General features: G+C 39.4%; 4 protein-coding genes across 6 annotated transcripts in view; 2 read left to right on the top strand and 2 right to left on the bottom strand.

The window, feature by feature from the left end:
* LOC129775306 (WD repeat-containing protein 75) overlaps positions 1-11,948 on the top strand; it is a 71,345-nt gene extending 59,397 nt beyond the window's left edge. Inside the window, exon 8 of the mRNA XM_055779887.1 lies at positions 11,529-11,948. The gene's annotated coding sequence lies outside the window, so the exon portion shown is untranslated. The remainder of the gene's footprint in view (positions 1-11,528) is intronic.
* LOC129775308 (uncharacterized) lies at positions 3,956-5,283 on the top strand. Its single transcript, XM_055779891.1, has one exon. The coding sequence runs from the start codon at positions 3,978-3,980 to the stop codon at positions 5,214-5,216; it is 1,239 nt and encodes a 412-aa protein (XP_055635866.1). The 5' UTR covers positions 3,956-3,977; the 3' UTR covers positions 5,217-5,283.
* On the bottom strand, positions 5,291-7,203 carry LOC129775307 (uncharacterized). 3 transcript variants are annotated; one of them, XM_055779889.1, is made up of 4 exons: positions 7,187-7,203; positions 6,541-7,026; positions 6,051-6,482; positions 5,291-5,995 (listed from the first exon to the last, which is right to left on the bottom strand). In XM_055779889.1, exons 2-4 carry the CDS (start codon positions 6,700-6,702, stop codon positions 5,306-5,308), a joined length of 1,284 nt encoding a protein of 427 aa, XP_055635864.1. In that variant the 5' UTR covers positions 6,703-7,026; positions 7,187-7,203; the 3' UTR covers positions 5,291-5,305. The 3 variants fall into 3 exon arrangements, with proteins under 3 accessions (XP_055635864.1, XP_055635865.1, XP_055635863.1); XM_055779890.1 differs by lacking the exon at positions 7,187-7,203 and having other exon boundaries at positions 6,541-6,773; positions 6,849-7,178; XM_055779888.1 differs by lacking the exon at positions 7,187-7,203 and having other exon boundaries at positions 6,541-7,178.
* Positions 11,949-13,574: 1,626 nt separating the features above from the next.
* LOC129777713 (uncharacterized) lies at positions 13,575-15,343 on the bottom strand. Its single transcript, XM_055784151.1, has 3 exons — positions 15,068-15,343; positions 14,564-14,995; positions 13,575-14,504 (listed from the first exon to the last, which is right to left on the bottom strand). The coding sequence occupies exons 1-3, from the start codon at positions 15,257-15,259 to the stop codon at positions 13,833-13,835; spliced, it is 1,296 nt and encodes a 431-aa protein (XP_055640126.1). The 5' UTR covers positions 15,260-15,343; the 3' UTR covers positions 13,575-13,832.
* Between the last annotated feature and the right edge of the window lie 7,922 nt (positions 15,344-23,265).

The raw sequence follows: 23,265 nt of genomic DNA, 5'->3' as shown, positions 1-23,265 counted from the left end.
ATAACTATACACAGACTACTAACAGACCGAAGGTGTTAAAAAAATTGGACACGTTCCCTTCGTATCAACAAATGCGATACGCTAAACGATGATGAACGACGAATAACGAAGCTAGAGAGAATCGCAAAGTCGTAGTGTTGATATTTTCTGAGAAATGAACGAATTATTGATTTCTCGGTCTGACAGACCAATGCGCGAGTATAGGAGTGTTAAGAATCAGAAGGGTGACGAAGAATGATCTCAGTATTTATAGACTAACCGTGAAGCAGATAGTTTTGAGAAAGAAATGTTGAAAGACGTAGATATTTCTAGTGTCGATGGCATAAAAAATGAGAAGGAAGAATAAATGTAGAATGCAAAAGAAAAGCTTCTAATATGTGTTTGGAGTAAGCTACAGTTTTGTTTATGAATTAAAGATGAAAATGCGATCATTTTTTTTTTAAAGAACCCCGAATAAATCATATGAGGTAGAATGAGTTGCGCATGACATGATTCCTATTAGCAACAAGTTTCGACATGCAACTAAAAGCACAATACACCCAAGCGCAACCGAAAAGACAAACTGTCCCATCGCAAAGCAGGGAAACGAAAGGAAATCGAACGGTAAACGGCGTGGATTTTAGTTATTTTCTTGGGGAAATTTATTTTTGCGGTCCCTATCCCCCGTACAAAGAAATGGTTTTTTTCTCAAAGTGTGTACCGAACATGCAACGCAACACAACTGGTGAAGTTTTGTACGATTTTTTATGCGATTTTTTTGTGCGGTCCCTATACCCCGCACAAAAAAAGGTTTGCCTGTATCTATATAAATAAAAATGATTTGGTGTCCGTTTCTCACGATTCAACTCAAGAACGGATCAACGGATTTAAACAGTATCAGGTTTGATGCGTCTTAGTCTGCGTCAGGTTTATACAGTGTCAGACAAAACATTAAGACCACTGGTGAAGCAAGAAAAGAAAGTGTCAAAACTTTGAGAAAAAATAATCCAATCCAGGGCTTCAATCCATTTATGATAATTTATTTGCATTGTTCGAAGAAATTTATAACATCTGTAGTTAAAACAACAGTCATTCATAAAAAAATGCGTTTTAAGCATACTTAACAACTAAAATGACGTGACAAAAATAAAGACCGGTTTTAAATTCATGGTAATAAAAAATCAAATAAGAAAATTCATACCGTGAAAAGCTTCTAGGGTTAGTACTTGGTCGGGACGGCGCACAGTGGTCCCTGAGAAAATTTAGGCGGCCAAAACCCAAAAAATGAAGTTGCATGAAAAACAAAAAACCCTTTAGTCCCTTATTCTAGGATGTTCATAGCATCTAGGATCACTCGTTTCACCCCATTCCGCGCGCACATCATTGCCATAGCAACACGATAAGATACCAGTTTCGCATGCTCGCCGGTGCCACCATTTCGCGTGTGTTTTTCAAACATGTGTTTTGGTGATGTTCTTGAACGTGTGTTTTATCACTCAGCACTTGAATTTTCCACCCGAAATCCCCCCTTTTGGATTTTTTCTCAATATTAACCCGAAATGTCAATTAGAAATAGTTTGAAGTTGTGCCTTTTTATTAATAATGTGAAAAAATGTTCGCAGATATGACCTCCTAGTCAAGCTTCTTCGTTTTTTCAGAATTTATGCTTCATTCTGCAAAAATGGTTACATATTCAATAGTCAAAGTATTGCCCATCGCTAGTCACAAGTTTTTCCCATCTTTCTGGCAATTTACGGATCCCTTTGCGGAAATAATCGGCCGGATTGTCGGCTAACCACGAATCGATCTAATTTTTGACTCAATTAATATTGGAGAAGTGCGTATTAACCAGCCCATGTTGCATCGATCGAAAAAGGTAGTAATCGGACGGAGTAATGTGTGGAGAATACGGCGGGTGGGACAGGACCTCCCACTTCAGCGTTTCCAAGTATGTTTTAAGCGGTTTCGCGACATGCGGCCGAGCATTGTCGTGCTGCAAAATAACTCTATCGTGATTTTGCTTGTATTGTGGCCGTTTTTCCTTCCGCGCACCGCTCTAACGAATCAATTGTCGTCGGTAGAGGTCCCCCGTAATGGTTTCATTCAGTTTAAGCAGCTCATAGTACACCACACCCAGCTGGTCCCACCAAATAGACAGCATAACCTTCTGGCCGTGAAATTCCGCGCGTTGGTGTATTCCCTACGTTTAGGATTGTCGTAATGGACTCACTTTCCATCGCCAGTAACAATTCGATGCAAAAAACCCTCTCTTTTATGCCGTTGGAACAGTTGTTCGCACGTGAAAAACCGGCGTTCGACGTCTCGACGGCTTCAATTCATACGGAACCCAATGTCCTATCTTTCGGATCATTCCCATTGCTTTTAAACGATCGGATATGGTTTGCTAAGCTACTCCAAGTGTATCTGCAAGTTCTTGTTGCGTTTGTGACGGATCTTGATCGAGTAAAACCTCCGATTCTTCATCTTCATCTTTTTGGCGGTCCGGAACGTCCTTCGTCTTCCAAATCAAAATTATCACTTTTAAACCGTGAAAACCACGTCTGACCCGTTCGCTCAGTTGGAGCATGGTCACCATAAACTTTCACCAAAATGCGTTGTTTTCTTCATATTGAAGTAATGAAGTAACACTCCCCGCTTTTCAACGAATGTCTGAAAATTTGATTCAATGGGATAATAATCAAGTTACGCCATCTGTTGTAAAACCGGAGAAATTTACCGGTACACCTAATAATAAGGATTTGTTCAATCATTTAAGAATAACTGGGCAGAATATAACTGGCTCAAGGAATTTATTATACGACTTCGTTATAGGAAAACAAATTTAACCAACATTTCTTCAACTTCACTTCTACAAAAGAAAATTGGGAGATTTGTTAGTGAATTAGTAGAGAAATGGAGCTCTGCAGGCAATATGGTGGACCGATTTTCAAATAAAGAAGCTGAAGTAGGAATTTGTAATTCCTCCAGAAACTGGTAATTGTAGTGTTTTCTTATTATAAATAATGCTTTAACAATATTTTATAGGTTACAATATTTTTATGTTATTCAGTAACTGCGGCACCGAGTAGTAAAGAAGGTTCATCTCTAGGAGGGAGGCCTGAAGAAGATTACGAAGATTCGTACTAAACGAAGAAAAACTGCCAAATACTTGTTATTCATGATGTTTTTTTCAATAAGCATACCTACCTAGTCATGTTGTTAAATAGCTATTTGTGTTGTTTTTTCAATGAGTAAACCTATCTTATTATGTTGTCAAATATTTTGATCTCAAGTATTGATTTTCGATTGTTCATTTAAAAACAACACATTATTAAATCAAAAATATAAAAAGATAAGTTAAGTTATAGTTAGGTATAAGTATAAGTGAGGAACCAGCCAAAAGTGTTGAAAGTCGCTATAATACAGAGAAAAAAATAGACCAAAATATCCATGATGTTGTGGAGATGTCTCAAGCAGGTTTGAATTTGTTTTGTAAGTTGGAGGAATAAAACGGTCGATCGGATTTACCATTCCATCAAAACCAAATTTATTATTAGTCCAACCTATCTTTATTCTATCAAATTATCCCGATTATTATGATTTCTTGTGTCCCGATTCTAATTGAACTCATGTACAACAGGTTATGATTTTGTAGACTATGCGACCTTACGAGTCATTTAGATTCAGGAGTAATACGTCAAGATTGAGAAAGTTCGGGTCGGACTTTACAAAAGCCTAAACACGCTTTCGTGTCTGTTACCAATTGAAAGAGTAGACAAGCACGTGCGGTGGGAATGCTGCATGGTTGTAAATTTACTTAAAAGACAGAATAATTCGAATGCACAAACTGCTGCATCGCGCTTCTCTTATCTGGAACATTTGTACACCTAATCCACCGACCGTTTGCATTTCTTACGAAATCCTACCATCATCTCCATAAATCGCTCCCACTGCAACGGCACTTTCCAAATGAAAATAGCTTACACTCGCCACTCGTCATGTTGAAAGCATCCGATTTTGGTCTAACCGGCAGTGACATCCAGCTGATCGCAACGCGCTATTTCGGAAGAGCACTGACCGTTCAGGATGCTTGGATCGAAGCATTCGGTGGCACTCCGGATGGGTTTTTGGCGGATCACCTGGCGTTGAAGTGCGCGGTGTCGACGATCAATGGGGCGAAAACGGCGAAGCAGCTTTCCTTTTTTGTGAAGGTCGTCCCGAATGGAAATCCAGTGTTGGCCAAATATCTGCAGGAGATTGGAAGCTTCCAGAAGGAAATAGCGGTGTGCGAGAAGGTGATTCCGAGGATCGTGGAGCAGATTGGTGCGACGCAAATTGTGCCAAGGTATCTACTGACCAAGGGTGATCGATTGATTGTGATGGAGAACGTTAAGTTAGAGGGGTACGATATATTGAAGGGTAACGGAGGATTGCTTAGTTATCGTCATTTGGAGAAGGCGTTTGAAGCGTTAGCCCGAATGCATGCGGGATCGATCCTGTTGGAGGAAAAAGAACACATGGATCTGCTGAAGCTGTTTCCTGGAACCTTGGCGGAAAATGCTTGGACTGGTGATGAAGCCAGTATCAGAACGAGGGATGTGAGGAACGTTATTGATATGTGGTGTGAGTTCATGAAAATAACTGAAACGGATACTGCACGGTTGCAAAAAATCCTGATGGGACTTCGTGAAACGCTACGCCAAATCTATGAATATGTCAAACCCTCCAAAAAGTGGAGAAACGTGTTTAGTCATGGCGATCTGTGGAACAACAATCTCATGTTTAGGTATACACGGAGTGGTGAGCCGGAGAGTTGTGTCCTGGTGGATTTCCAGCTGTCTCGTTATACTCCACCTGCGTACGACATCAATATGCTACTGGCTCTGACTACAACTAAATCTTTCCGATTTGAACATATGAGTCCCCTTTTGGAACGCTACTACGATGAATTCCACCGAAACCTGTGCCAACGCGGGATCGATCCCACCGATGTTTACACAAAACAATCATTCTTCGAATGCTGTAAGTACTACAGACAGGCGGGACAAATTCATGGATGCATCATCGCTCCTGAGGTGTTGATGCCGCAAGATTTAATGAACGAAATATTTGCCTGTTCGGCGGAATACACTGGATTCATGCCTGCGGCAAAGGTCGACGTTTGTTTGAAAGCATTCAGACAGAACAACGATTACCGGGATCGCTTGCTTGATATGGTCCAAGAACTCATATCATAATATGTATGATGATATGTATATATTTTAAGGCTTTCGAATTGAAATATTTTACTGTGTATGGATATTAGCCCTGTTTTTATTTGTAAATACTAACGACAATCCTTCGCCCCAAAACCAAACATATACTCCAGCGTATCTTCGACACTGCCCAATACCGTATCACGATAGTAGGAGTCTTTATCCATAAACTCTAAGATGACATCCCTTCTGTTGTCGTTACAAAATTCATGATAGGCTTTTGGGTCGTTCAAGTGCAAATCGTCGAGGTATCCTTTGGGAAAACTAATGAACTGCAGTAGCACCCCGGACCACAGCATACCTACCAAGCGGTAGTGGTCTAAACTCTCGAGATATTGCTGCCAGGGAAGAATTGAATCGATTTCGAGGTGTAGTAAGCGCAGCTTTTCGGTTAATACTTGGTGGTAGTATTTGACGTAGGTATCGTAGAATTCTTCTCGGTTGGTTCTACTCGCGAGAACATAAATAGCGCACAATACATCGACCGCGGGTGGTAAATACCGTGCCATTTGAAAGTCTAACAGTACACAGCTCAGGGGCTTTTCGTAGTTTATTGCCCCATCAGACGAGTTCTTCTCGAATCGAAACATTATGTTATTCGACCATAGATCCCTGTGAACCATAACCGATTGAAAATTGTTCGTGGACTCACACAGCTCGTATATTTTATCCATTTTTGTCTCCATTTCCGATTCCATTCTTTTCCGGCAGTTTTCATTGGCGGCGTATTTGGATCGCTCCAAAGCTACTATTTGAATGCCCTGTGGGAAGCGATAATCGGTTACGACGAACCCCCCAGAATATTCAGACACTCACCCTCAATCCTGCGGCAAACCAGGTGTTGGCCTTCATAAATGTCGTTTCATAAACCGTGGTTGCGAATTTATCCTCAAATTTCTCTCCTCCGATCTGGTTGAACTCCAAATCCAACGAACAGGCATGCATCTGTGCCAAAGCATCCAGCATCATTAGGATGTGCTGGGTACCAAAATCCATTCGATTTGGCAGCGAGCGGAAACCGCTTTCCGTCAGATCTTCCATCACAATTAGCTCCTCTCGAGCCAACCAACACGATGGCCTCCATTTGGTAACTTGGGATGGGTTCTGGTTGCACATTCCAATCAATTCTCGATACGCGGTTGACTCCTTGGAGAATATCCCCGAGTCTCGGATGAATGAGAGCAGCACTGGGTCGCCGAAAGGAACGTATTTTGTGAAGTAGCGGAGCTCTTGGATATGTCCATCGGGCTGAAACGGGTTAAATGTAAGATGAACCGCTCTCGATTGTCGTTAATCATCCGATTACCTTCTCAATCGTGATCATAAGATGAGCATATTCAGCCATATATCCCGGCATACCGCCTATTTCTTCCAATCGATAGCTTACTATCCTGAACGAGGGTGTAGCTTCGCCCGAATTTCGCACAATCTTGGTGCAATCGTCGATCGAGATGATGTTATTCGACATCGCAGAGAAGATTGATCAATGAGCGCGATCTGCGCGATCTGAAGCAACTCAGGGTTTTGGATGGCAATTACCTGCTCTCGAAATACTTACCATAAATCTTTTGCACTCTATGGTTAAATATGAACTAACGCAGTTATAGAACTAACCCTTTAGTACTGCAATTGTGTTGTTCAAACAACAGAATCTTATCACTGACTAGTAGACAAATATTGGATGCCTTTTTGAGTTGAGCGGTTACGACCATCAATGATTGAACAGTTTCTCGTCTAAACTCTATCCATTGATTGTAGTGAGACTCAAAGATTCTTAATGGATGGACCTTTCCTAAAATTACCAACTTGTACCAATTAACATCAATATTAAAACAAATGTTTCAATCTACTATCGAATTAGCATTCGAAAAAAAAAGAACTATGCACTAGTTGTTTTGAAAGATTGTATCCATCATTCTCGTTCACAGACCCTAGACCCTAGTAATACTCACGTTCGTTTGGAATCAGATGGGCAACTAGCCACACATTCACGTGCTTCGAGCGGCAAATCATTCAGATAGCACACAGAGAAATGTTTAACACTGAGGCATAATACGTTACTACCTGAAATGTATCCAAACTTGACAACAGCAATAAAGCATTCCTTGAGTGCACACTTCTACCTCATCAGGGGGTTTTCTAGTCTGTTTCCCCATGGCTAGACTCACAATTTCATTAATTGAATTCTATGGAATACGTTGGCAAAGCAATTCAAGCTATCGTCGATCTTACGTTTACGGCTTAAAAACGTGTTCTCATCTCTACCGAGCTTGTATTTTACCGCAGTGGATAATCCCACTTTCTTCGACACTTCGGGAAGTACAGTGTTTTACAGATCCATAGAACTTGAAAATTAAAATAAGACCACAAATAAATGGTATCGATTGTCAAGATTTGCCTTTAATATAATAATTCTTTGTCATATCTTTTTGAAGATGATTTCCGACATGTGGCTACATCGGTTGACTCGGAGGAAATGGATAACAGTGATAACGAGGAAAACGTTGTTTTCCAAATAGTCAATCGTCTGCGGATTATCGAGGTAGACCAAAGAATCCACAGTCTCCCCTAAAAACGTCCAACGGTGTTGGATCGTATGATCTTGGATGTCAATTCATGAGTCCATTACGCGAACTTATTCTTTCGTTGAATTTGTTTCTTTCAATACAACCATTGTGGCTCGTGCGGTGGGGCGTAACGAGTAGAATTGGGCGATCTTGAATCCATATTTAGAAGGTCGATTTTTTTCCATTCCTATTTTTTTTTCTTTCGATTTTTCGATCTACGATTTTTTTTCCTAAATTTATTTTTCAGTATGAATAGATTTAGCTCACCAAAGACCGCCTGACAAATTTTATAAACATAATGTCAACATTTGGATAGCTTCGGAGCGTATTATCAGGCTTGCTGCCAAAGTGAGTCTGATTTTTCTACGATCAAATTCCGTCTTAATAAAACAGATGTTATTTTTTAAACATTTCGCACAAGTAGATCAGAACTGGCGATACTTTCTGAGGGGCGCCAACTACGGCAAATAGTGGCTCATACGATCAGTGCACTGGCTGGAGAAACGTCTTCTTTCTCAGGCAATATAATCCCAATGTTGCGAGTAAGAAAAGTAAGGTTGAGGTTTATTTTTCTAATATTATTACTCAATGTATGCGATTTTATAGAATTGATTCGATGTATCTCACCACAGAACCAGTGAAACAACTGAAAGCGTCCATTCGGGGTTACATCAAAACCAGTATCCTACAGTATCTCCGATAACTTGGGAATACTTCAGCCGGATTGTGATATCAGTTCCAGTCGAAATGTTGTTTCCTAGAACTGGCGCTACAACCATGAATCGATTCTGACTAAATACCAGATGTTTGACACGGTTGGTCTCCATTGTCGCAGCGGAATTCTGGGCAGACAGTTATTGAATTTCTAATGATGCTTTTTCAATTATTTTATTTAATTGAACGGCTCAATTACATGTTTCAATAAGTTTACCGCAAAGTCATTGGGAGAGCTTTGCTGTTGCATTCGAACTCTCGCAACTTTATTTCTTTTCTTTTATTCAATGTTTCTTTTGACGTAGGACTACGTCTTTCATTTCTATACCGGGGTGTAAAATCAAAGTTTCGAAAACGAAAGCGTTACGCCGGAGACCGAGATTTTGAGCGTTGATAGCTCCTAAACAACTGAACGAAATGGTATGATAAACACTTCATTCGAAAGATAAAATGTCTACGCGTTCTATACTTGTTACTTTTTGATCCAAAAACTTATTTCAATAGTCATAAAATTGCTTTCAAAACAGGCTATTGAAATCACCAATCGGTATATAAGCGAGCGTCGCTCGGAAATCCACTCAGTTCTAATTGAACAGCGATTGGAGCATGTTGTCGCTGTTGTGGTGAAGCCCTTCGTTTATCATGAAAGCGCTGATGAACGGTGTCACCAAGAGCCAAGGTGCACAACCTTAGGCCAGACATGAATCCATCAGGAGGAGAGTGATGCCACAAACGGTTCCCCGGGAAGATCTCTAAGCAGCCGCTACACACATACACGCGCGGAATTCTTTCCGTTTGGATGCCATTCAGCATCCAGAAAGATCCGGAAAGTAATCTGCCAGTTCCTCTGGGAATTTAAAAATACATTCATGTGAAAGAGTTTATTTGAATGTTTTCTATCCATGTAACCCTGTTTTTTTTTTTTTTTTATCTGTATTATAGTGATTTTCAACTCATTTGGCTGGTTCATCACTTGTACTTCCATTTTTGGAAGAATGTCGGGAGTGAGAATTGAACTCGTGACCTTCAGCGTAAGAGGCATGGATGTTACCACTACGCCAGATCGCCTCCATGTAACACTGTGATCAAATATGTTTCAATCAAGTACTATTAACAGGTGGTTATCGAGTTAGCATAAACCACTGGTGGGCTTCCAGTATCGAGGAAAATGTGGAAATATCGAATCGTTACTGAAAATAATCTGCCAGTTCCTCTGGGAATTTAAAAATACATTCATGTGAAAGAGTTTATTTGAATGTTTTCTATCCATGTAACACTGTGACCAAATACATTTGGTTTTGTGATTTTTCAATCAATCACAATTAACAGGATAGCTTCTGAAGATTATTCTTCCCCATCAGTATGATATTTCCGTATCCAATATTGTATGCGCCCGCAATCGATTATTGCTCAGTCGCCGAATGTTCCGAGCTCAGAGAGTTCATTCCCCTCTAGTTTGCCTTCCAAATTGCCATCGTAAACCACGCCTTCTCTCGATTTAATCACGCACAAAAAGCATACTTAAGCGATATTCTGGTGGTGAGACGCATTCATTTTTCGTGAGGACATCGACAAGACAACATCGTTGCTGAGGGTGCTGGACGGCTTGTTTGAAACTGTGAGGAGCACTGAGAAGCCGATTCTTCAGGAGAAGAGAAGGTGACCATCGAAGTAGCCGCTACACACACACATACACGCACGGAATTCTTTCCGTTTGGATGCCATTCAGCATCGAGAAAGATCCGGAAAATAATATGCCAGTTCCTCTGGGAATTTAAAATTACATTCATGTAAAAGAGTTTATTTTGATGTTTTCTATCCATGTGACACTGTGACCAAATATTTTTCAATCAAGTGCTATTAACAGATGGTTATCGAGTTAGCATAAACCACTGGTGGGCTTCCAGTATCGTGGAAAATGTGGAAATATCTAATCGTTACTGAAAATAATCTGCCAGTTCCTCTGGGAATTTAAAATTACATTCATGTGAAAGAGTTTATTTGAATGTTTTCTATCCATGTAACACTGTGACCAAATACATTTGGTTTTGTGATTTTTTAATCAATTGCCATTAACAGGATAGCTTCTGAAGATTATTCTTCCCCAGCAGTAGGATATTTTCGTATCCAATATTGGATGCATAAAACCTTGTACCTCCAACGTAACGCTCTCATTTTCGAAGTCCCCCAAATATTCATTTATTCATTCATTCAGAATGGATTCAGATTCAACTTCAAACAAAGGATCACTGAATCAACGATAGTCCTACGTCACCATTGCGGACTGATTTCGGATGACGATGAAAGAAAAACAACAAAAGATAAATCAATAGGCCAAATTTCGTTTAAATCCTACGTCTATTAATGATTCTAAGGAGTATATCGAAAAGTAATCTTAAACATTTAACACGTTTTTACACACAAACGTTATATATAAAGCGGTCATAAAGTTGTTTTCGAAATGTCACGGATTGATTTGAAATCTGAAAAAGAAATTCAGCACAATTGGTGCACCGAAAGGGGTGTTACATATCACAAAATAGCAGAAAAAAATCAAAGTTTGTCCAAAAAGTGCTAAACGAATCGTCGCAAAGTTTGGTAATGAGTGTTCTTTCGAGGATCTCAGCAGAAGTGGGCGAAAAGTACACAAAGTGGTCCAGGAATACACAACGACTACTCTGCAGAATTTGATGAGTGGAGTTAAATCTGGTCGGGTTAATCAGAGATCAACAATAAGCTTGATTTTTTCATTTAATTTCTATGTAAACTTAATATTCTTTAATAAAATTCACTTTTGTAAACACTTTCTGAGCGTTTCTGAAAATTGAAAATTTTACAGTTTTATTTTGATCTTTGAATGTTTAAGACTACTTTTCGATATACTCCTTACAACAATGCTTGTGTACATCACGTGGTTTAGCAGCTGTCACATTTGCCTTTGAAAAGTGGTGATTTCTCGTTCCCATTCTTCAAAACTATTGAATATTATACTAAATAAGAATTACTTTTCAAGTTCGAGCTGTTTAACAAGAGAAGGCGACTCCAAGTGTGATGGAAGCGTTGAGGGCCTTCAGGACCGGCATCTACAACCGACTATGAAGCACGGTGGAGGAAGAATCATGGTGTGAGGCTGTATATTATGACTGCTGACATTTTGTGCGAGAACCTGGAAGAATACATGCTGAAAATAGGGCTGGAGGATATCTACACCTTCCAGCAAGACAATAACCCGTAGCATACTGCGAAGAAAACAACAGCAGTTTTTCCGATCGGCCCGGATCAAATCAATGGTTTGACCACCCCAAAGCCCCGACTTGAATCTTATCGTGAATTTATGGGCGATTTTGGACAACAAAGTGGACAAAACTGACGCTACGAATAAGCAGAACTATCTTGCTGCGTTGAAGGATGCTTGGGACGAGTTGGACTCTCAACACCTCTGGAATCTCGTGGAGAGTATGCCGAAACGATGCCAATTGGTTATCGTGGTCAAACAGGGTCATATTGACTATAAATTATTTGTTTTTATTATTTTCTTTAAATAAATCATGAAGTGGTTTTTTTATGTCCTACTAATTACCTACTTTTACATATTGACTGGAATACCGGAAAGTTCGAAAAAACTTTTTATATTGAAAAATGATACCAAATGGGGGTGGATCCAGATTTGCGGCTCACAAAATTGAATTCAAGTTTTAACCTATCGTTTCGTATATTTTGTGGAATTCAATTCATTTCAATCATATCTTGAAGGTTGTTGTTTTCTGGCTTGTACTAGTTCAGGGGAATTGTCTAGGATGTGGTGGGATGAGCAATAAACCAAGGTAATCCACAAAATCCTGGAAATAGCAGAAAAAATCAAAGTTTCTCCAGAAAGTGCGAAACGAATCGTCGCAAAGTTCGGTAATGAGTGTTGGACCCAATACCGTGATTTAAGAATACAATAGAGTGCTACGCGAGAAAAATTCTAGGATATATCGTGGATTAGCTCACTAATCATCCTCGACATTGTCGGCATGTCGCCGATTTACACCACCATAGAGGAATTCTTTTAGTCTGCTTCTCAGGTAACCCATAGATGATCTCCGGCGTCGCGATTTGAATGAATGATATAATAGAGTACGCAAAAAGTTACATTATAGACCACTTATTGGAATAATTATAGAGGTTCTGGTTACCTTCTCAGGTAGGTCAATGCAAACCTCCACCGTCGCTATTGAAAAATACACCTATGTTTCGCATAATTGTTTCGAGTCCGCGGTAGGATAATCACATCACTTACCTCAATGAATCCTGATTCTTACCTCTTCCCACTAACAACTATCCCTTCCATGATAATCGCTAGGGAACCACGCTATAGAGGCGACCCTTCTGGCCTTCGGGCGGTGATTATCATACTAACATTCCTTCCCCTTCCCTGGTGACTGTAAGGACGTGGCCGGCGTCGTTATGGACTATTTAAAGCTCGATCATCGCGATCATCGAAACTTGCACAATTAGAATGATTTGCTACTCCCAATCGTCATTCAGTGTGTTCTTTGTTCCATTTCGCTGGTTCAGGTGAATCACGGATTGCAACTATGAAGTGTCTACCCAAGCTTAAGCTCAAGCTCAAGCTCAACATTTCTGAGGGCATAAACTTCCCAAAAATGCAAAAAACCGGGGTTCCTCCTTAATAGGCTAACGGTCGAGAAGCATTGGCAATCGAAAAGCCGATCAATAGGCGGTCGATAAAGTGTTAATCAACATATATTCTATGTTAGGGTTATTTGTAAACCATGTTGGCAAGATTATTAAGATAATCATTGAATTATCATTAGATTATAAGGAGGTTCTTAGGAATAATGCAATATTTCAGAAGAATTACTTTTGATTGGACGGGTGCATGAAAGGAAAAAAACAGTTATTAATTCGGTATAAGTTTCGTCATGGTTTGGGATACACTTCTGTTGGTGTTGGTGAATTCTAGCTCTTCCACGGGGTTGGAAAATAGCCAATAATCACAGGGAGACAGATCAGACGAGTAAAGGAAAGTTGAAGCAATAAAACGGATTTAAAATCTGTTGAATTCGCCGTTTTTATTACTTCATTTGAGGTGTTAGAGAATTTTGAATTTATTTTCCCTAGATTTTTTTTTAGTTAGAATGTAATTGATAGTTGTTTGTGTTAACCCGCATTCCATTGAAAATCACTGGAGAAATCATTGGAAACTTTCAAGAAATCAGTCTATTGTTTATCTTCAAGTCACCCAACTTGTTATTTTTACTGTATGAAAATACACATCATTTGTCATAATAAGTCTTGTACAATATTCTATCTAAAACCCAAATGAGATCTCAAGTAATTCTTCTACTATTTCCACCATATTTCGCCGATAATCTTCATCCTCGTGCAAATATTTCAGCACAAGCTCATCTCGGTTCACGTTGCAATACATATGGTACCGCTCGGGATCATTTCTGCTTAACTCATCTAATACATTTTCCGGTAGATCTGTCAATGCCCGATAGATCCCACCAAAGACAAGACCTATCATTTTGTAATGCTCTAAACTAACTTGAAGCTCATTACTGCCAAAAAGTTCTTCCAATTCTAATCCGAACTGTTTCAATCTATTGGTTAGAGCATTCCGATAGTCTTCGAAATGTTCTTTCAAATATTTTTCTCTGTAGCATCTATCAGTGTTTAAATACATTGTTAGCAAGAAATCCACCACCGGTGGTAAATAGCAGCAGACCTGGAAGTCTAGTAATATACACTTTTTGGGTGCATTCAAATCATCCTCGCCAGTAATAGCAGACTTCTCAAATTGGAACATCAGGTTATTCAACCAAACGTCTCTATGGGTAAACACATTCCGAAATTTATTGCTTGATATGCAGAGATCAAACACACGACGAAGCTTGTTACCAAGCTGTTGCTCTATCATCTGTTTTTTGAACGAATCCTTGCAATAATTTGTGCCATTCAATGCGATTACTTTAATTGCCTGGAATGTAAAAATTTAATAGATCATCACTGCTGTCAACTAGTCAACACCACGCTTACACTCAATCCCGCCATAAACCAACTGTTATCTTTCAGACCCGACATGTCCAGCATTCCGTCGGCACAAATCTCGTCCAATCGTTTCCCTGTGGCATCATTAATCTCATAATTCAGCGACACTGCATGCATTTGCGATACCGCGTCCAGTATCAACCGCATATGCGCTGGGCGCAACTCTGTCCTAGACTGCAACACGCTGAATCCATGATGACGCTTCAAGTCTTCCATCACGAGCAAATCGTCTCGAGCGAGATAACAGTTCGGTCGCCATTTAAACGCTTGGTCATTGTGACCAAAGTCCGACAACAGTTTGGTGTAAACTTGAACCTCCTTCCGGAAGAAACCCTTCTCCTCGATCATCGTTCGTCGTGGGACGTTGTCCAGGGGGAGTGATTTGAGGAAGTAACGTTCGACGAATTGGATTCCATCGTTCTCAAGAATGGAATGGAATGAATTGGAAATGAGAATATCAACTTTTAACTTGTTCACTGCAAAATATCATACCTCCACAGTGATTTCCAGTTGGAAATACTCTCCGAGAAATCCTATATGTCCAGATATCTTATGGAGCCTATAGTCCACAATCAATGGATTATTAATCCGAAGCGAGCTACGAACAACTTGTTCACATTCCTTTATGGTAATCAGATCCTTGTGGGTTGATTGTATGATTTGACCGGCGTCTACACTGGTCATTATTTTGCTTTTTTGTGAGACTCTTCTGTGTATGGTTGGTAGCGCAGACCGCGTGTGACTGAATCATTTGTACGCTATATTTAGGTCCAGACTGATTAGCGTTCGATGTAGATAGTCGAAACGGAGACGTGATGACATAAAGGGTGTGTCACATCAAATTGCATCACGGAAAAAACGCTGTAGAAATTCGCCCAGTAGACCGATCCTTTTTAAAATTTTAGACAGTTTATTAAACAACTTTTGGCATTTTCTTTTTATTCATACTTCGAGCCCAAGCCCGTATGCTCGCACCTTACTCTTTACCCCGTCCATAAGGTTCTGTACAACGTCAGGTTGTAGTTTTTTTTGAACAGAAATCCATTTTCTCTTGAAGTCCGGCTCCGATTTGACAACTTTTGGGTTCTTCCGGAGGGCCTGCTTCATAATCGCCCAATATTTCTCTATTGGGCGAAGCTCCGGCGCGTTGGGCGGGTTCATTTCCTTTGGCACAAAGGTGACCCCGTTGGCTTTGTACCACTCCAACACGTCCTTTGAATAGTGGCACGAAGCGAGATCCGGCCAGAAGATGGTCGGGCCCTCGTGCTGCTTCAATAGTGGTAGTAAGCGCTTCTGTAGGCACTCTATAAGGTAAACCTGCCCGTTTACCGTGCCGGTCATCACGAAGGGGGCGCTCCGCTTTCCGCAAGAGCAGATCGCTTGTCACACCATGTACTTTTTGGCAAACTTGGATAGTTTCTGCTTGCGAATCTCCTCCGGAACGCTGAATTTGTCCTCTGCGGAAAAGACCAACATGCCCGGCAGCTGACGAAAGTCCGCTTTGACGTAGGTTTCGTCGTCCATTACCAGGCAATGCGGCTTCGTCACCATGTTTTGCCTTCCGTCGCGGTTAGGAGCCTTCTGAACCTTGTATGTACGCTGGCCCTCCCGCTGCTTGGTCCGCTGGACGAATGAACTTGACAAATTCAGCTTATTGGCGACATCCCGGACCGAACTTCTCGGATCACGTCTAAACTGCTTAACTACGCGCTTGTGATCTTTTTCACTGACGGAGCATCCATTTTTGCCGTTCTTCACCTTCCGGTCGATGGTTAGGTTCTCGAAGTATCGTTTTAGTACTCTGATGACCGTGGATTGGACGATTCCCAGCATCTTACCGAGGTCCCGATGTGACAACTCCGGATTCTCGAAATGAGTGCACAGGATTAATTCACGACGCTCTTTTTCGTTCGACGACATTTTTCCAAATTTACGAAAAATTGACAGTGAAGCATGACCAACGTGATCTATACACTCTTATCTGATTATAAGCAAAAGCTGAAGATATAATTCCTAAAAATTAAATTTCTACAGTGTTTTTTTTCCGTGATGCAATTTGATGTGACACACCCTTTATTCATAAATTCATTAATACGTGTGCGTGAACATACGTTATTGAAAATTTGAGTAGTTTAAGGAAGTATTGTATTGTATAGACTCCAATTTTGGGCGTTTTTTTCGAGCTCTGAACAAACAAAACAAACAATATTTTCATCATCCATTATTTTATTATTTGTTCACTAATCTTTGAAGAAAACAAAACTAAACGAAAAAAAACATTCAAAAGTACAAACATTACAAGTTGGTGAAGTGGGAGGCTAAAAAAACCGTAACTCGGTAAATAATGAAATTTCAAAAAACCCTTGAAAGGCATATTTTTCAATGTCTAAATTTCAGAAATATGAAAGAAAATCAATCGATTTTTTCTAGGCTGACCAAACGTACCGTTTTCAACGGGACAGTACCGACCCTTTTCGACCCTTTTGATTGTCCCGTCTTTTCATCAACTTGTACCGTATTTTGAGTATAAGTAAAAAATATCAATTTCTTTGTCATTATTTTCAATTATTTTCAATTATAAGTGCTGCAAAAATTCAACTGTTCTTGTGGCAGGAGCTCTACGTATGATTTTTCATGTGTTTCTGCACAAATCTGGATGTCCATGAGTATGAGCCTTCTTCACCCTAATGGAAAGAGGTACATCATTATGAATTTTTGAAAAATATTGTTTGATTTCTTTACATACGGTATTTTAAATCATAATTCTAGGGTTTGAGGATACCTAATCTGATTGCATCCATCTAAAGTTGTATTCGTGCCTTTCTCATATCTCGAGCTAAAGTTTGTGTTGCAGATCATCCAGAGACCGTACGAGTTATCCTAATGTAGCCAAAACCCCTGAAATGGTCACTCATGAGCTGGTTTTGATGTTCGATATGTTGAATGATGGGATTTGGTTCTGGTCTTAAAGTAGTCCCTTCCCTCGGAAACCTGATCCGGAACATATCCAGTTTGCGTCAGTACGGTCATATAGGTATGAATTAATCACGAATAAGTTATTTTTGAAAAATCATGAAGTCATGAAGAATCATAAAGATACTCCAAATGACGGGTTATGTGTTGTTTTAGGTTCTGGAATCTATGGGTCCTAAACATGTTGCCGCCAAATGAAACTTGTTGCGTTCAATTCGGTTCAGCCGTTCCCGAGAAAACTGAGCCGCAACATTGGTTGTCTAGTCAAGCAAAAAAGTTCTATTTCACGGTGCTTTTTTGTAAGATTGATTTTTCTCATTTGTTTTAGTAGTAATTGTAACTATCTGATTACTATTTCAACTCGTAAGGAATCAGCTTAGTGTGAATTAATATGTTTAGTGTCTACGAATATCGTTTTGATTTGTTGAAAATTATCATGCAGTTTAATAAGTTGTTTGATGAAAAATCATCATATTCCAATCAAACATGACAATTGAAAATTTTCGGAAAACTCTGAAGGAAAATAGGAAAACTCGGAAAAATGAATTCCCATATGTTTTACAATTACATCGTGACAAGCGTTGTTAGTCCATTTGATGCTTGCGCTAAGGGAATTTATTTTTGTTCGAAAGTGGAAATGGATTTTCAAGTGAAAAAACGCACTCCTATATCTTATAACTTTAATTTTGGTTCAATTTGTATGATTAGTTCTCGAGTTATGCAAAATCTCCACCCCCTCCTTCCCTCTGAAACCTCCACATGCACAATTTTGTTTCCGTTTGCTTGATTGATTCTGGAGTAATGCAGCACTCTAGTATTCTAGTGCGTATGTATTGGTGACTACCAAACACTGCATGATTTTCATATGTGTGTATGCAAGCGCTGAGTTTAAACCAGTGTTGTATTAATGTTATATGATGTATTTTTCAAGTGTCAAGTTTCTATAAGACCTGTTTCATTTGATCAATAAATATTGTTGTCAATAAACTGGTCTCATGGAGAGAGAAGAAAGACAAACCGATGAATTTCATCAAGAAAATGTTGGTATCAGGGAATACCAACATTTGGCGAATTCTCAAGGACACGGTAGGAAGGAGAGAGCTCCACGTAAATCGAAGTTCTCCGACAGGGATAAGCGGGAAAAAGCTAGAACAGCTTCGATTCTCTAAAAATCGCTCATGCAAATAAAGCAAAATTTGAATTTAAATGTTTCTCGGGTCACAATTAGGCATGTTTTGGTAAAAAGTCCTCACATAAAGAGTGTTTAAAAGGTTAAAACTCCTCATCTTACACCATCTCGTGAGTTTTGCCAAAACTCACGTGAACCGACAGTGGAGCATGATATGTTATGACAAAGAATGTTTCCAAAAGAACACATTTTGCTATATACCATAACGAAAAGTTCTTCAATGTATAGGATATCTCCACTGACGAAAAAAAAGTTAAATTTGGACGGTCCTGAGGGTTTCAACGGGTACTGGCGTGATTTACGGAACAGTATTTTTCAACCAGGAATTTTGGTGAGACTCGTGCTTGGTTTGGGCGGGATTCTGTGCAACCAGAAAGTTCAAGATAGCTTTCACATCATTCAAGAATTACATACAAGTTCTAGAATCCTCTCCCCTACCGTTTTGGCGTGGATATCGTCACTAAAAAATCACATTATAGCAAAACAATGCTACTATTCATACCAGCAAGGAACTAAGCAATGGATTAAGGACCAAAAACTTATTTTTTTTTATTGGCCGGCTCGCTCTCCAGATTTGAATCCTGTTGACAATCTTAGGGGGATCCTTGTACACAGAATCTACACTGAGGGAAAACGGTGCACCACGATTGAAGAGGTCAAGGTAGCAAACTCGGAAACATGGAAAAATATCGAGAAATCTGTTCAACAGGATTTGGTAAATAGTATACCAACACGAATTTTCATGGTTATTAGCCGGAATGACAATTTTTGTTGAATTTTTGAATTTTTCATTGATAATACTTATGAATGTTGAAATGGTCTTATAGATACTGGACAGCTGAAATTATCATATTTAAGCACAATAAATAAACAAACAACATTTTTGAACAAAACTGTAGTTAAACAAACTTTATTCTAAGCATTCTACAATGTGTGAATGTATCTTATTGAAATTCTAACTGTTTGTGTTTCCACGAAATATAATCAGGGTGGTTTTATAGAAGTTGGACAGAGTGTAGTGGTTCTCAGATTTTCGTCAAAAGTGGTAAATTTGTTCTTTATCGCAAAACATTAGACCGGTTTTTTTTATTTTTTTGACGTAGGACTACGTCTAACCGGACAATATAGGGGGTGAAATGGAAATCTAGGCACTGAACAAGTAGGAAAAAATGCAAGATTTGGAACGCTTATAACTCGAGCATTTCTCAATATATCGCAAAGGTTTTTGCATCAATTGATAGGAAATATATCTACGCATCTATCATAACGAATAACATTTCATTTTTCTTGAGATAAATAATTGAATAATTGTGAAATATCAAGCATTGTCAAAATGCACTATGTGCCCATTTTTGATTGGTCCATTTTATGCTTCTCAAATCGTACCGACCAAAACGGGCAACCAGAGCAGCAGCGAAATAGAATGAAGCACGATTGGAAAGGAAAAAGAAAAAAATGAACGAAACATTGGTCGCAGTCTCACACATGCGTAATTCTCGAGCCAGCCAGTCAGCTTAAAAATCCCCGCTCCGCTGCCGTAACGATCATTCTCATTCAAACCGTACACCACATCGGTTCGCATCACAACACATCAACAAACCAACCCAAGCAGCCATGTCTGGACATGGTAAAGGAGGAAAAGTGAAGGGAAAGGTAAAATCCCGCTCGAACCGTGTTGATCTGGAGTTCCCCGCAAGGGTAGCTAGGCCGAGCGCGTTAGTACCAGTGCACCAGTCCACCTAGCCGGCGTTATATAGTTTCGGCCGCCGAAGTGATCGAGTTAGCTGGCAAAGCTGCTCGCGACGATAAGAAAACCCGCATTCGGAACAGAACACATTCGGTTCGGTGGACATCAAGACAACAGGCAGTTGCAGCGAGTGGCAAACGCAATCGCAAAACGGCATCAGGTAGCAGAAGAAAAAAGTTTGTTCTTTATACAAACTGCTTTGGTGGCAAATCCAGAACAAGGCGGCATCGAGGGCGTTCGAAATGGTTTTTTTCAAAACCACGAGTACTAAGTTTTCTAAATTGGAACCATTCCATAAAACAAGGCGCTTTTCAGGGTCATTAAACCTTCCAAAAAAGAGTTTAGGAAATACAGTTCAATGCTTTCTAAAACATTATCCAAAATAATAATAAAACACAAATTGATTTTTTCATCATTTGTTTGCCAGGATCTGATGAGTATGTGAATTTGGCAGTTGTTCTGAGCTTATTGATAGTTGGGACTTTCCTGATTATTAAATTTTCACCAATTCTTAAATTGTTTCCAGATTGAAAGTACAGTAATTTACAATTAGTTCGACATTTAGCTAATTGGACGGACATGTAATGCGACTTATTTAGTTGGACATTTTTGTAAACATAGAGATCCAAATTATGACCCCACATTGAAAGTCGACACTGTACCACTGTCATCGCAAATATTCAATTACATGTTAAAATCGCCTCCAATGCGACACTGAGTGGCGCTTCGGCACGTCGCATTGAATGTAATTTACTGTACAACATGTCACAAAGCTGGATGGGAAGAAATTTTCCAACTGTGAAAGCTGTGGCGAGTGGCAACAAATCGCTAAACAGGAAGGTTTAGCCGAACAAGATGGGAATATCAAGTGATAACAAAACAATAAACTCTTTAGATTGAAGATAATTTTGTGATCCTGAAAAGGACCCTTTTTAGCCTGCATGTGAACCCAACGAGCGAACAAATCGTAATGAATGTATTTTTTTGCCATCGCTCCCTTTTAACGCTCATTCGTTCGTCTCGTTGGACTCGCCCCTCTGGCTGAGTCTGCCGATTTGTCTCTATCCTGTGAGTGTGTACCGCTAGAGTATAAAACACGCTGACCCCAAAAAAATATCTTATTTTCTTTCAAACCGTAAACCCGTGTGGTTGTACGGCATCGGCATCGTGGACGTAACAAAGGAGGACAAGTTAAGGGAAAGGCAAAGTCTCAGTCGAACCGTGCAGGTCTCCAGTTCACTGTTGGTCGCATTCACTGATTGCTCCGCAAGGGTAACTAGGCCGAACGGATTGGTGCCGGAGCACCAGTATACCTAACAGCGATTATAGAGTTTCGGCCGTCGGAGTGCTCGAGTTGGCTTGCAAAGCTGCTCACGACAATCAGAAAACCCGCATCAAGAACAGAGCAGCTTCGGTTCGGCGCTCATCAAGGCAACAAATAGTTTCAGTGAGTGGCAAAGTGTTTCTCCGGCACGTCACATTAAATGTAATTTACTGAACAACATGTCACAAGCTGGATGGGAAGAAATTTTCCAACTGTGAAAGCTGTTGCGAGTGGCAATCGTAATAGCTAAACAGGAAGGTTTAACCGAACAAGATGGGAATATCGAGTGATAACAAAAACACAACACCAAAGGTTCTTTTCAGAACCATCAACATATTCATAAAGAGTAAACAGTAAACTAATCCATTTTTCAGGTAGATAGGTAGGTATTCACGTAGGAGAAGAAAATAAAACAATATATTTAAAATATATATTTAACAAAAGCTGTCCCCTTTGTATAGTCATACGTCACTCCGGTTATGTCCCCGACATTACCCACCCGTCTTTTTTGTTAGGGTGGTCCAAAAAATCAATGTTTTTCACTTTTTCCCAAAAATTTCTTTTTTAAAAAAAACATAACTTTGAACTATTGACCCGATTTAGATGATCGATATATCAAATTTATTCTTATTCTTCGATATTCGATATTCTTCCAAAAATGGAAGTAAAAGCGACAAACCAGCCGAAATGTGTTGAAAGTCACTATAATAGAGAAAGAATGACTGAATAAAAATGATTTGGTGTCCGTTCCTCACGATTTAACTCGAGAACGGAGCGACAGATTTGAAAGTCAGTATAAGGTTTGATGTGTCTCAGTCTGCGTACCAAAAACACTCCCTTGTAAATTCATTTTGTTGCGCCTTTGTTATGCAAAAATCAAAACATCATTTCTAGTACGATTATTTCAGCAATTGACAATATTTTTAGTGCAGCGAAAAAAAAAAACAATTTTTTTTATATAGAAGAAAATTAAAATTTTAATTTTTCGTCAAATACACCTTTTATTTTATTGAAAAAACTGCATGATCTCACACAGTAAATCCTCAATAGTACGTTTACCGTAAAAAACTTATCAATTGCATTTTCAACTAATTTTAACAGAATTTTCTGTTTTCTGTTTTTTTGTGGTTTTGTTACATACAAATGTCTCCCAAATTAATATCGTACATTTTTAGCAGCCCGAAAAAAATTAGTGTATTGCCAGATACCTTTAGAATATTTTGGTTAGGTAAAATATTGAAATAATATTCCAAGTGCAGCGAATAAAATATTTTTTGCTGGTGGCAATACAGTTGCCACGGCCTTACGAAGGATTAAAATATTCGAAAAAAAATGTGATTGAAGGTAAGCATTATACATTTATGTTATTTTCTGATTCAATAAAAGTTAATATCACGTCGGACACGTGGGGATTTAATAGATTTGTTTGATGCGGATTACTGATCAACATCTGTTTA

The sequence above is a fragment of the Toxorhynchites rutilus genome, chromosome 3 (assembly GCF_029784135.1).
Source record: "Toxorhynchites rutilus septentrionalis strain SRP chromosome 3, ASM2978413v1, whole genome shotgun sequence".
NCBI lineage: Eukaryota > Metazoa > Arthropoda > Insecta > Diptera > Culicidae > Toxorhynchites > Toxorhynchites rutilus.
Note: the sequence above shows the minus strand (reverse complement) of the source record. Positions and strands in the feature narration are given on the sequence as shown.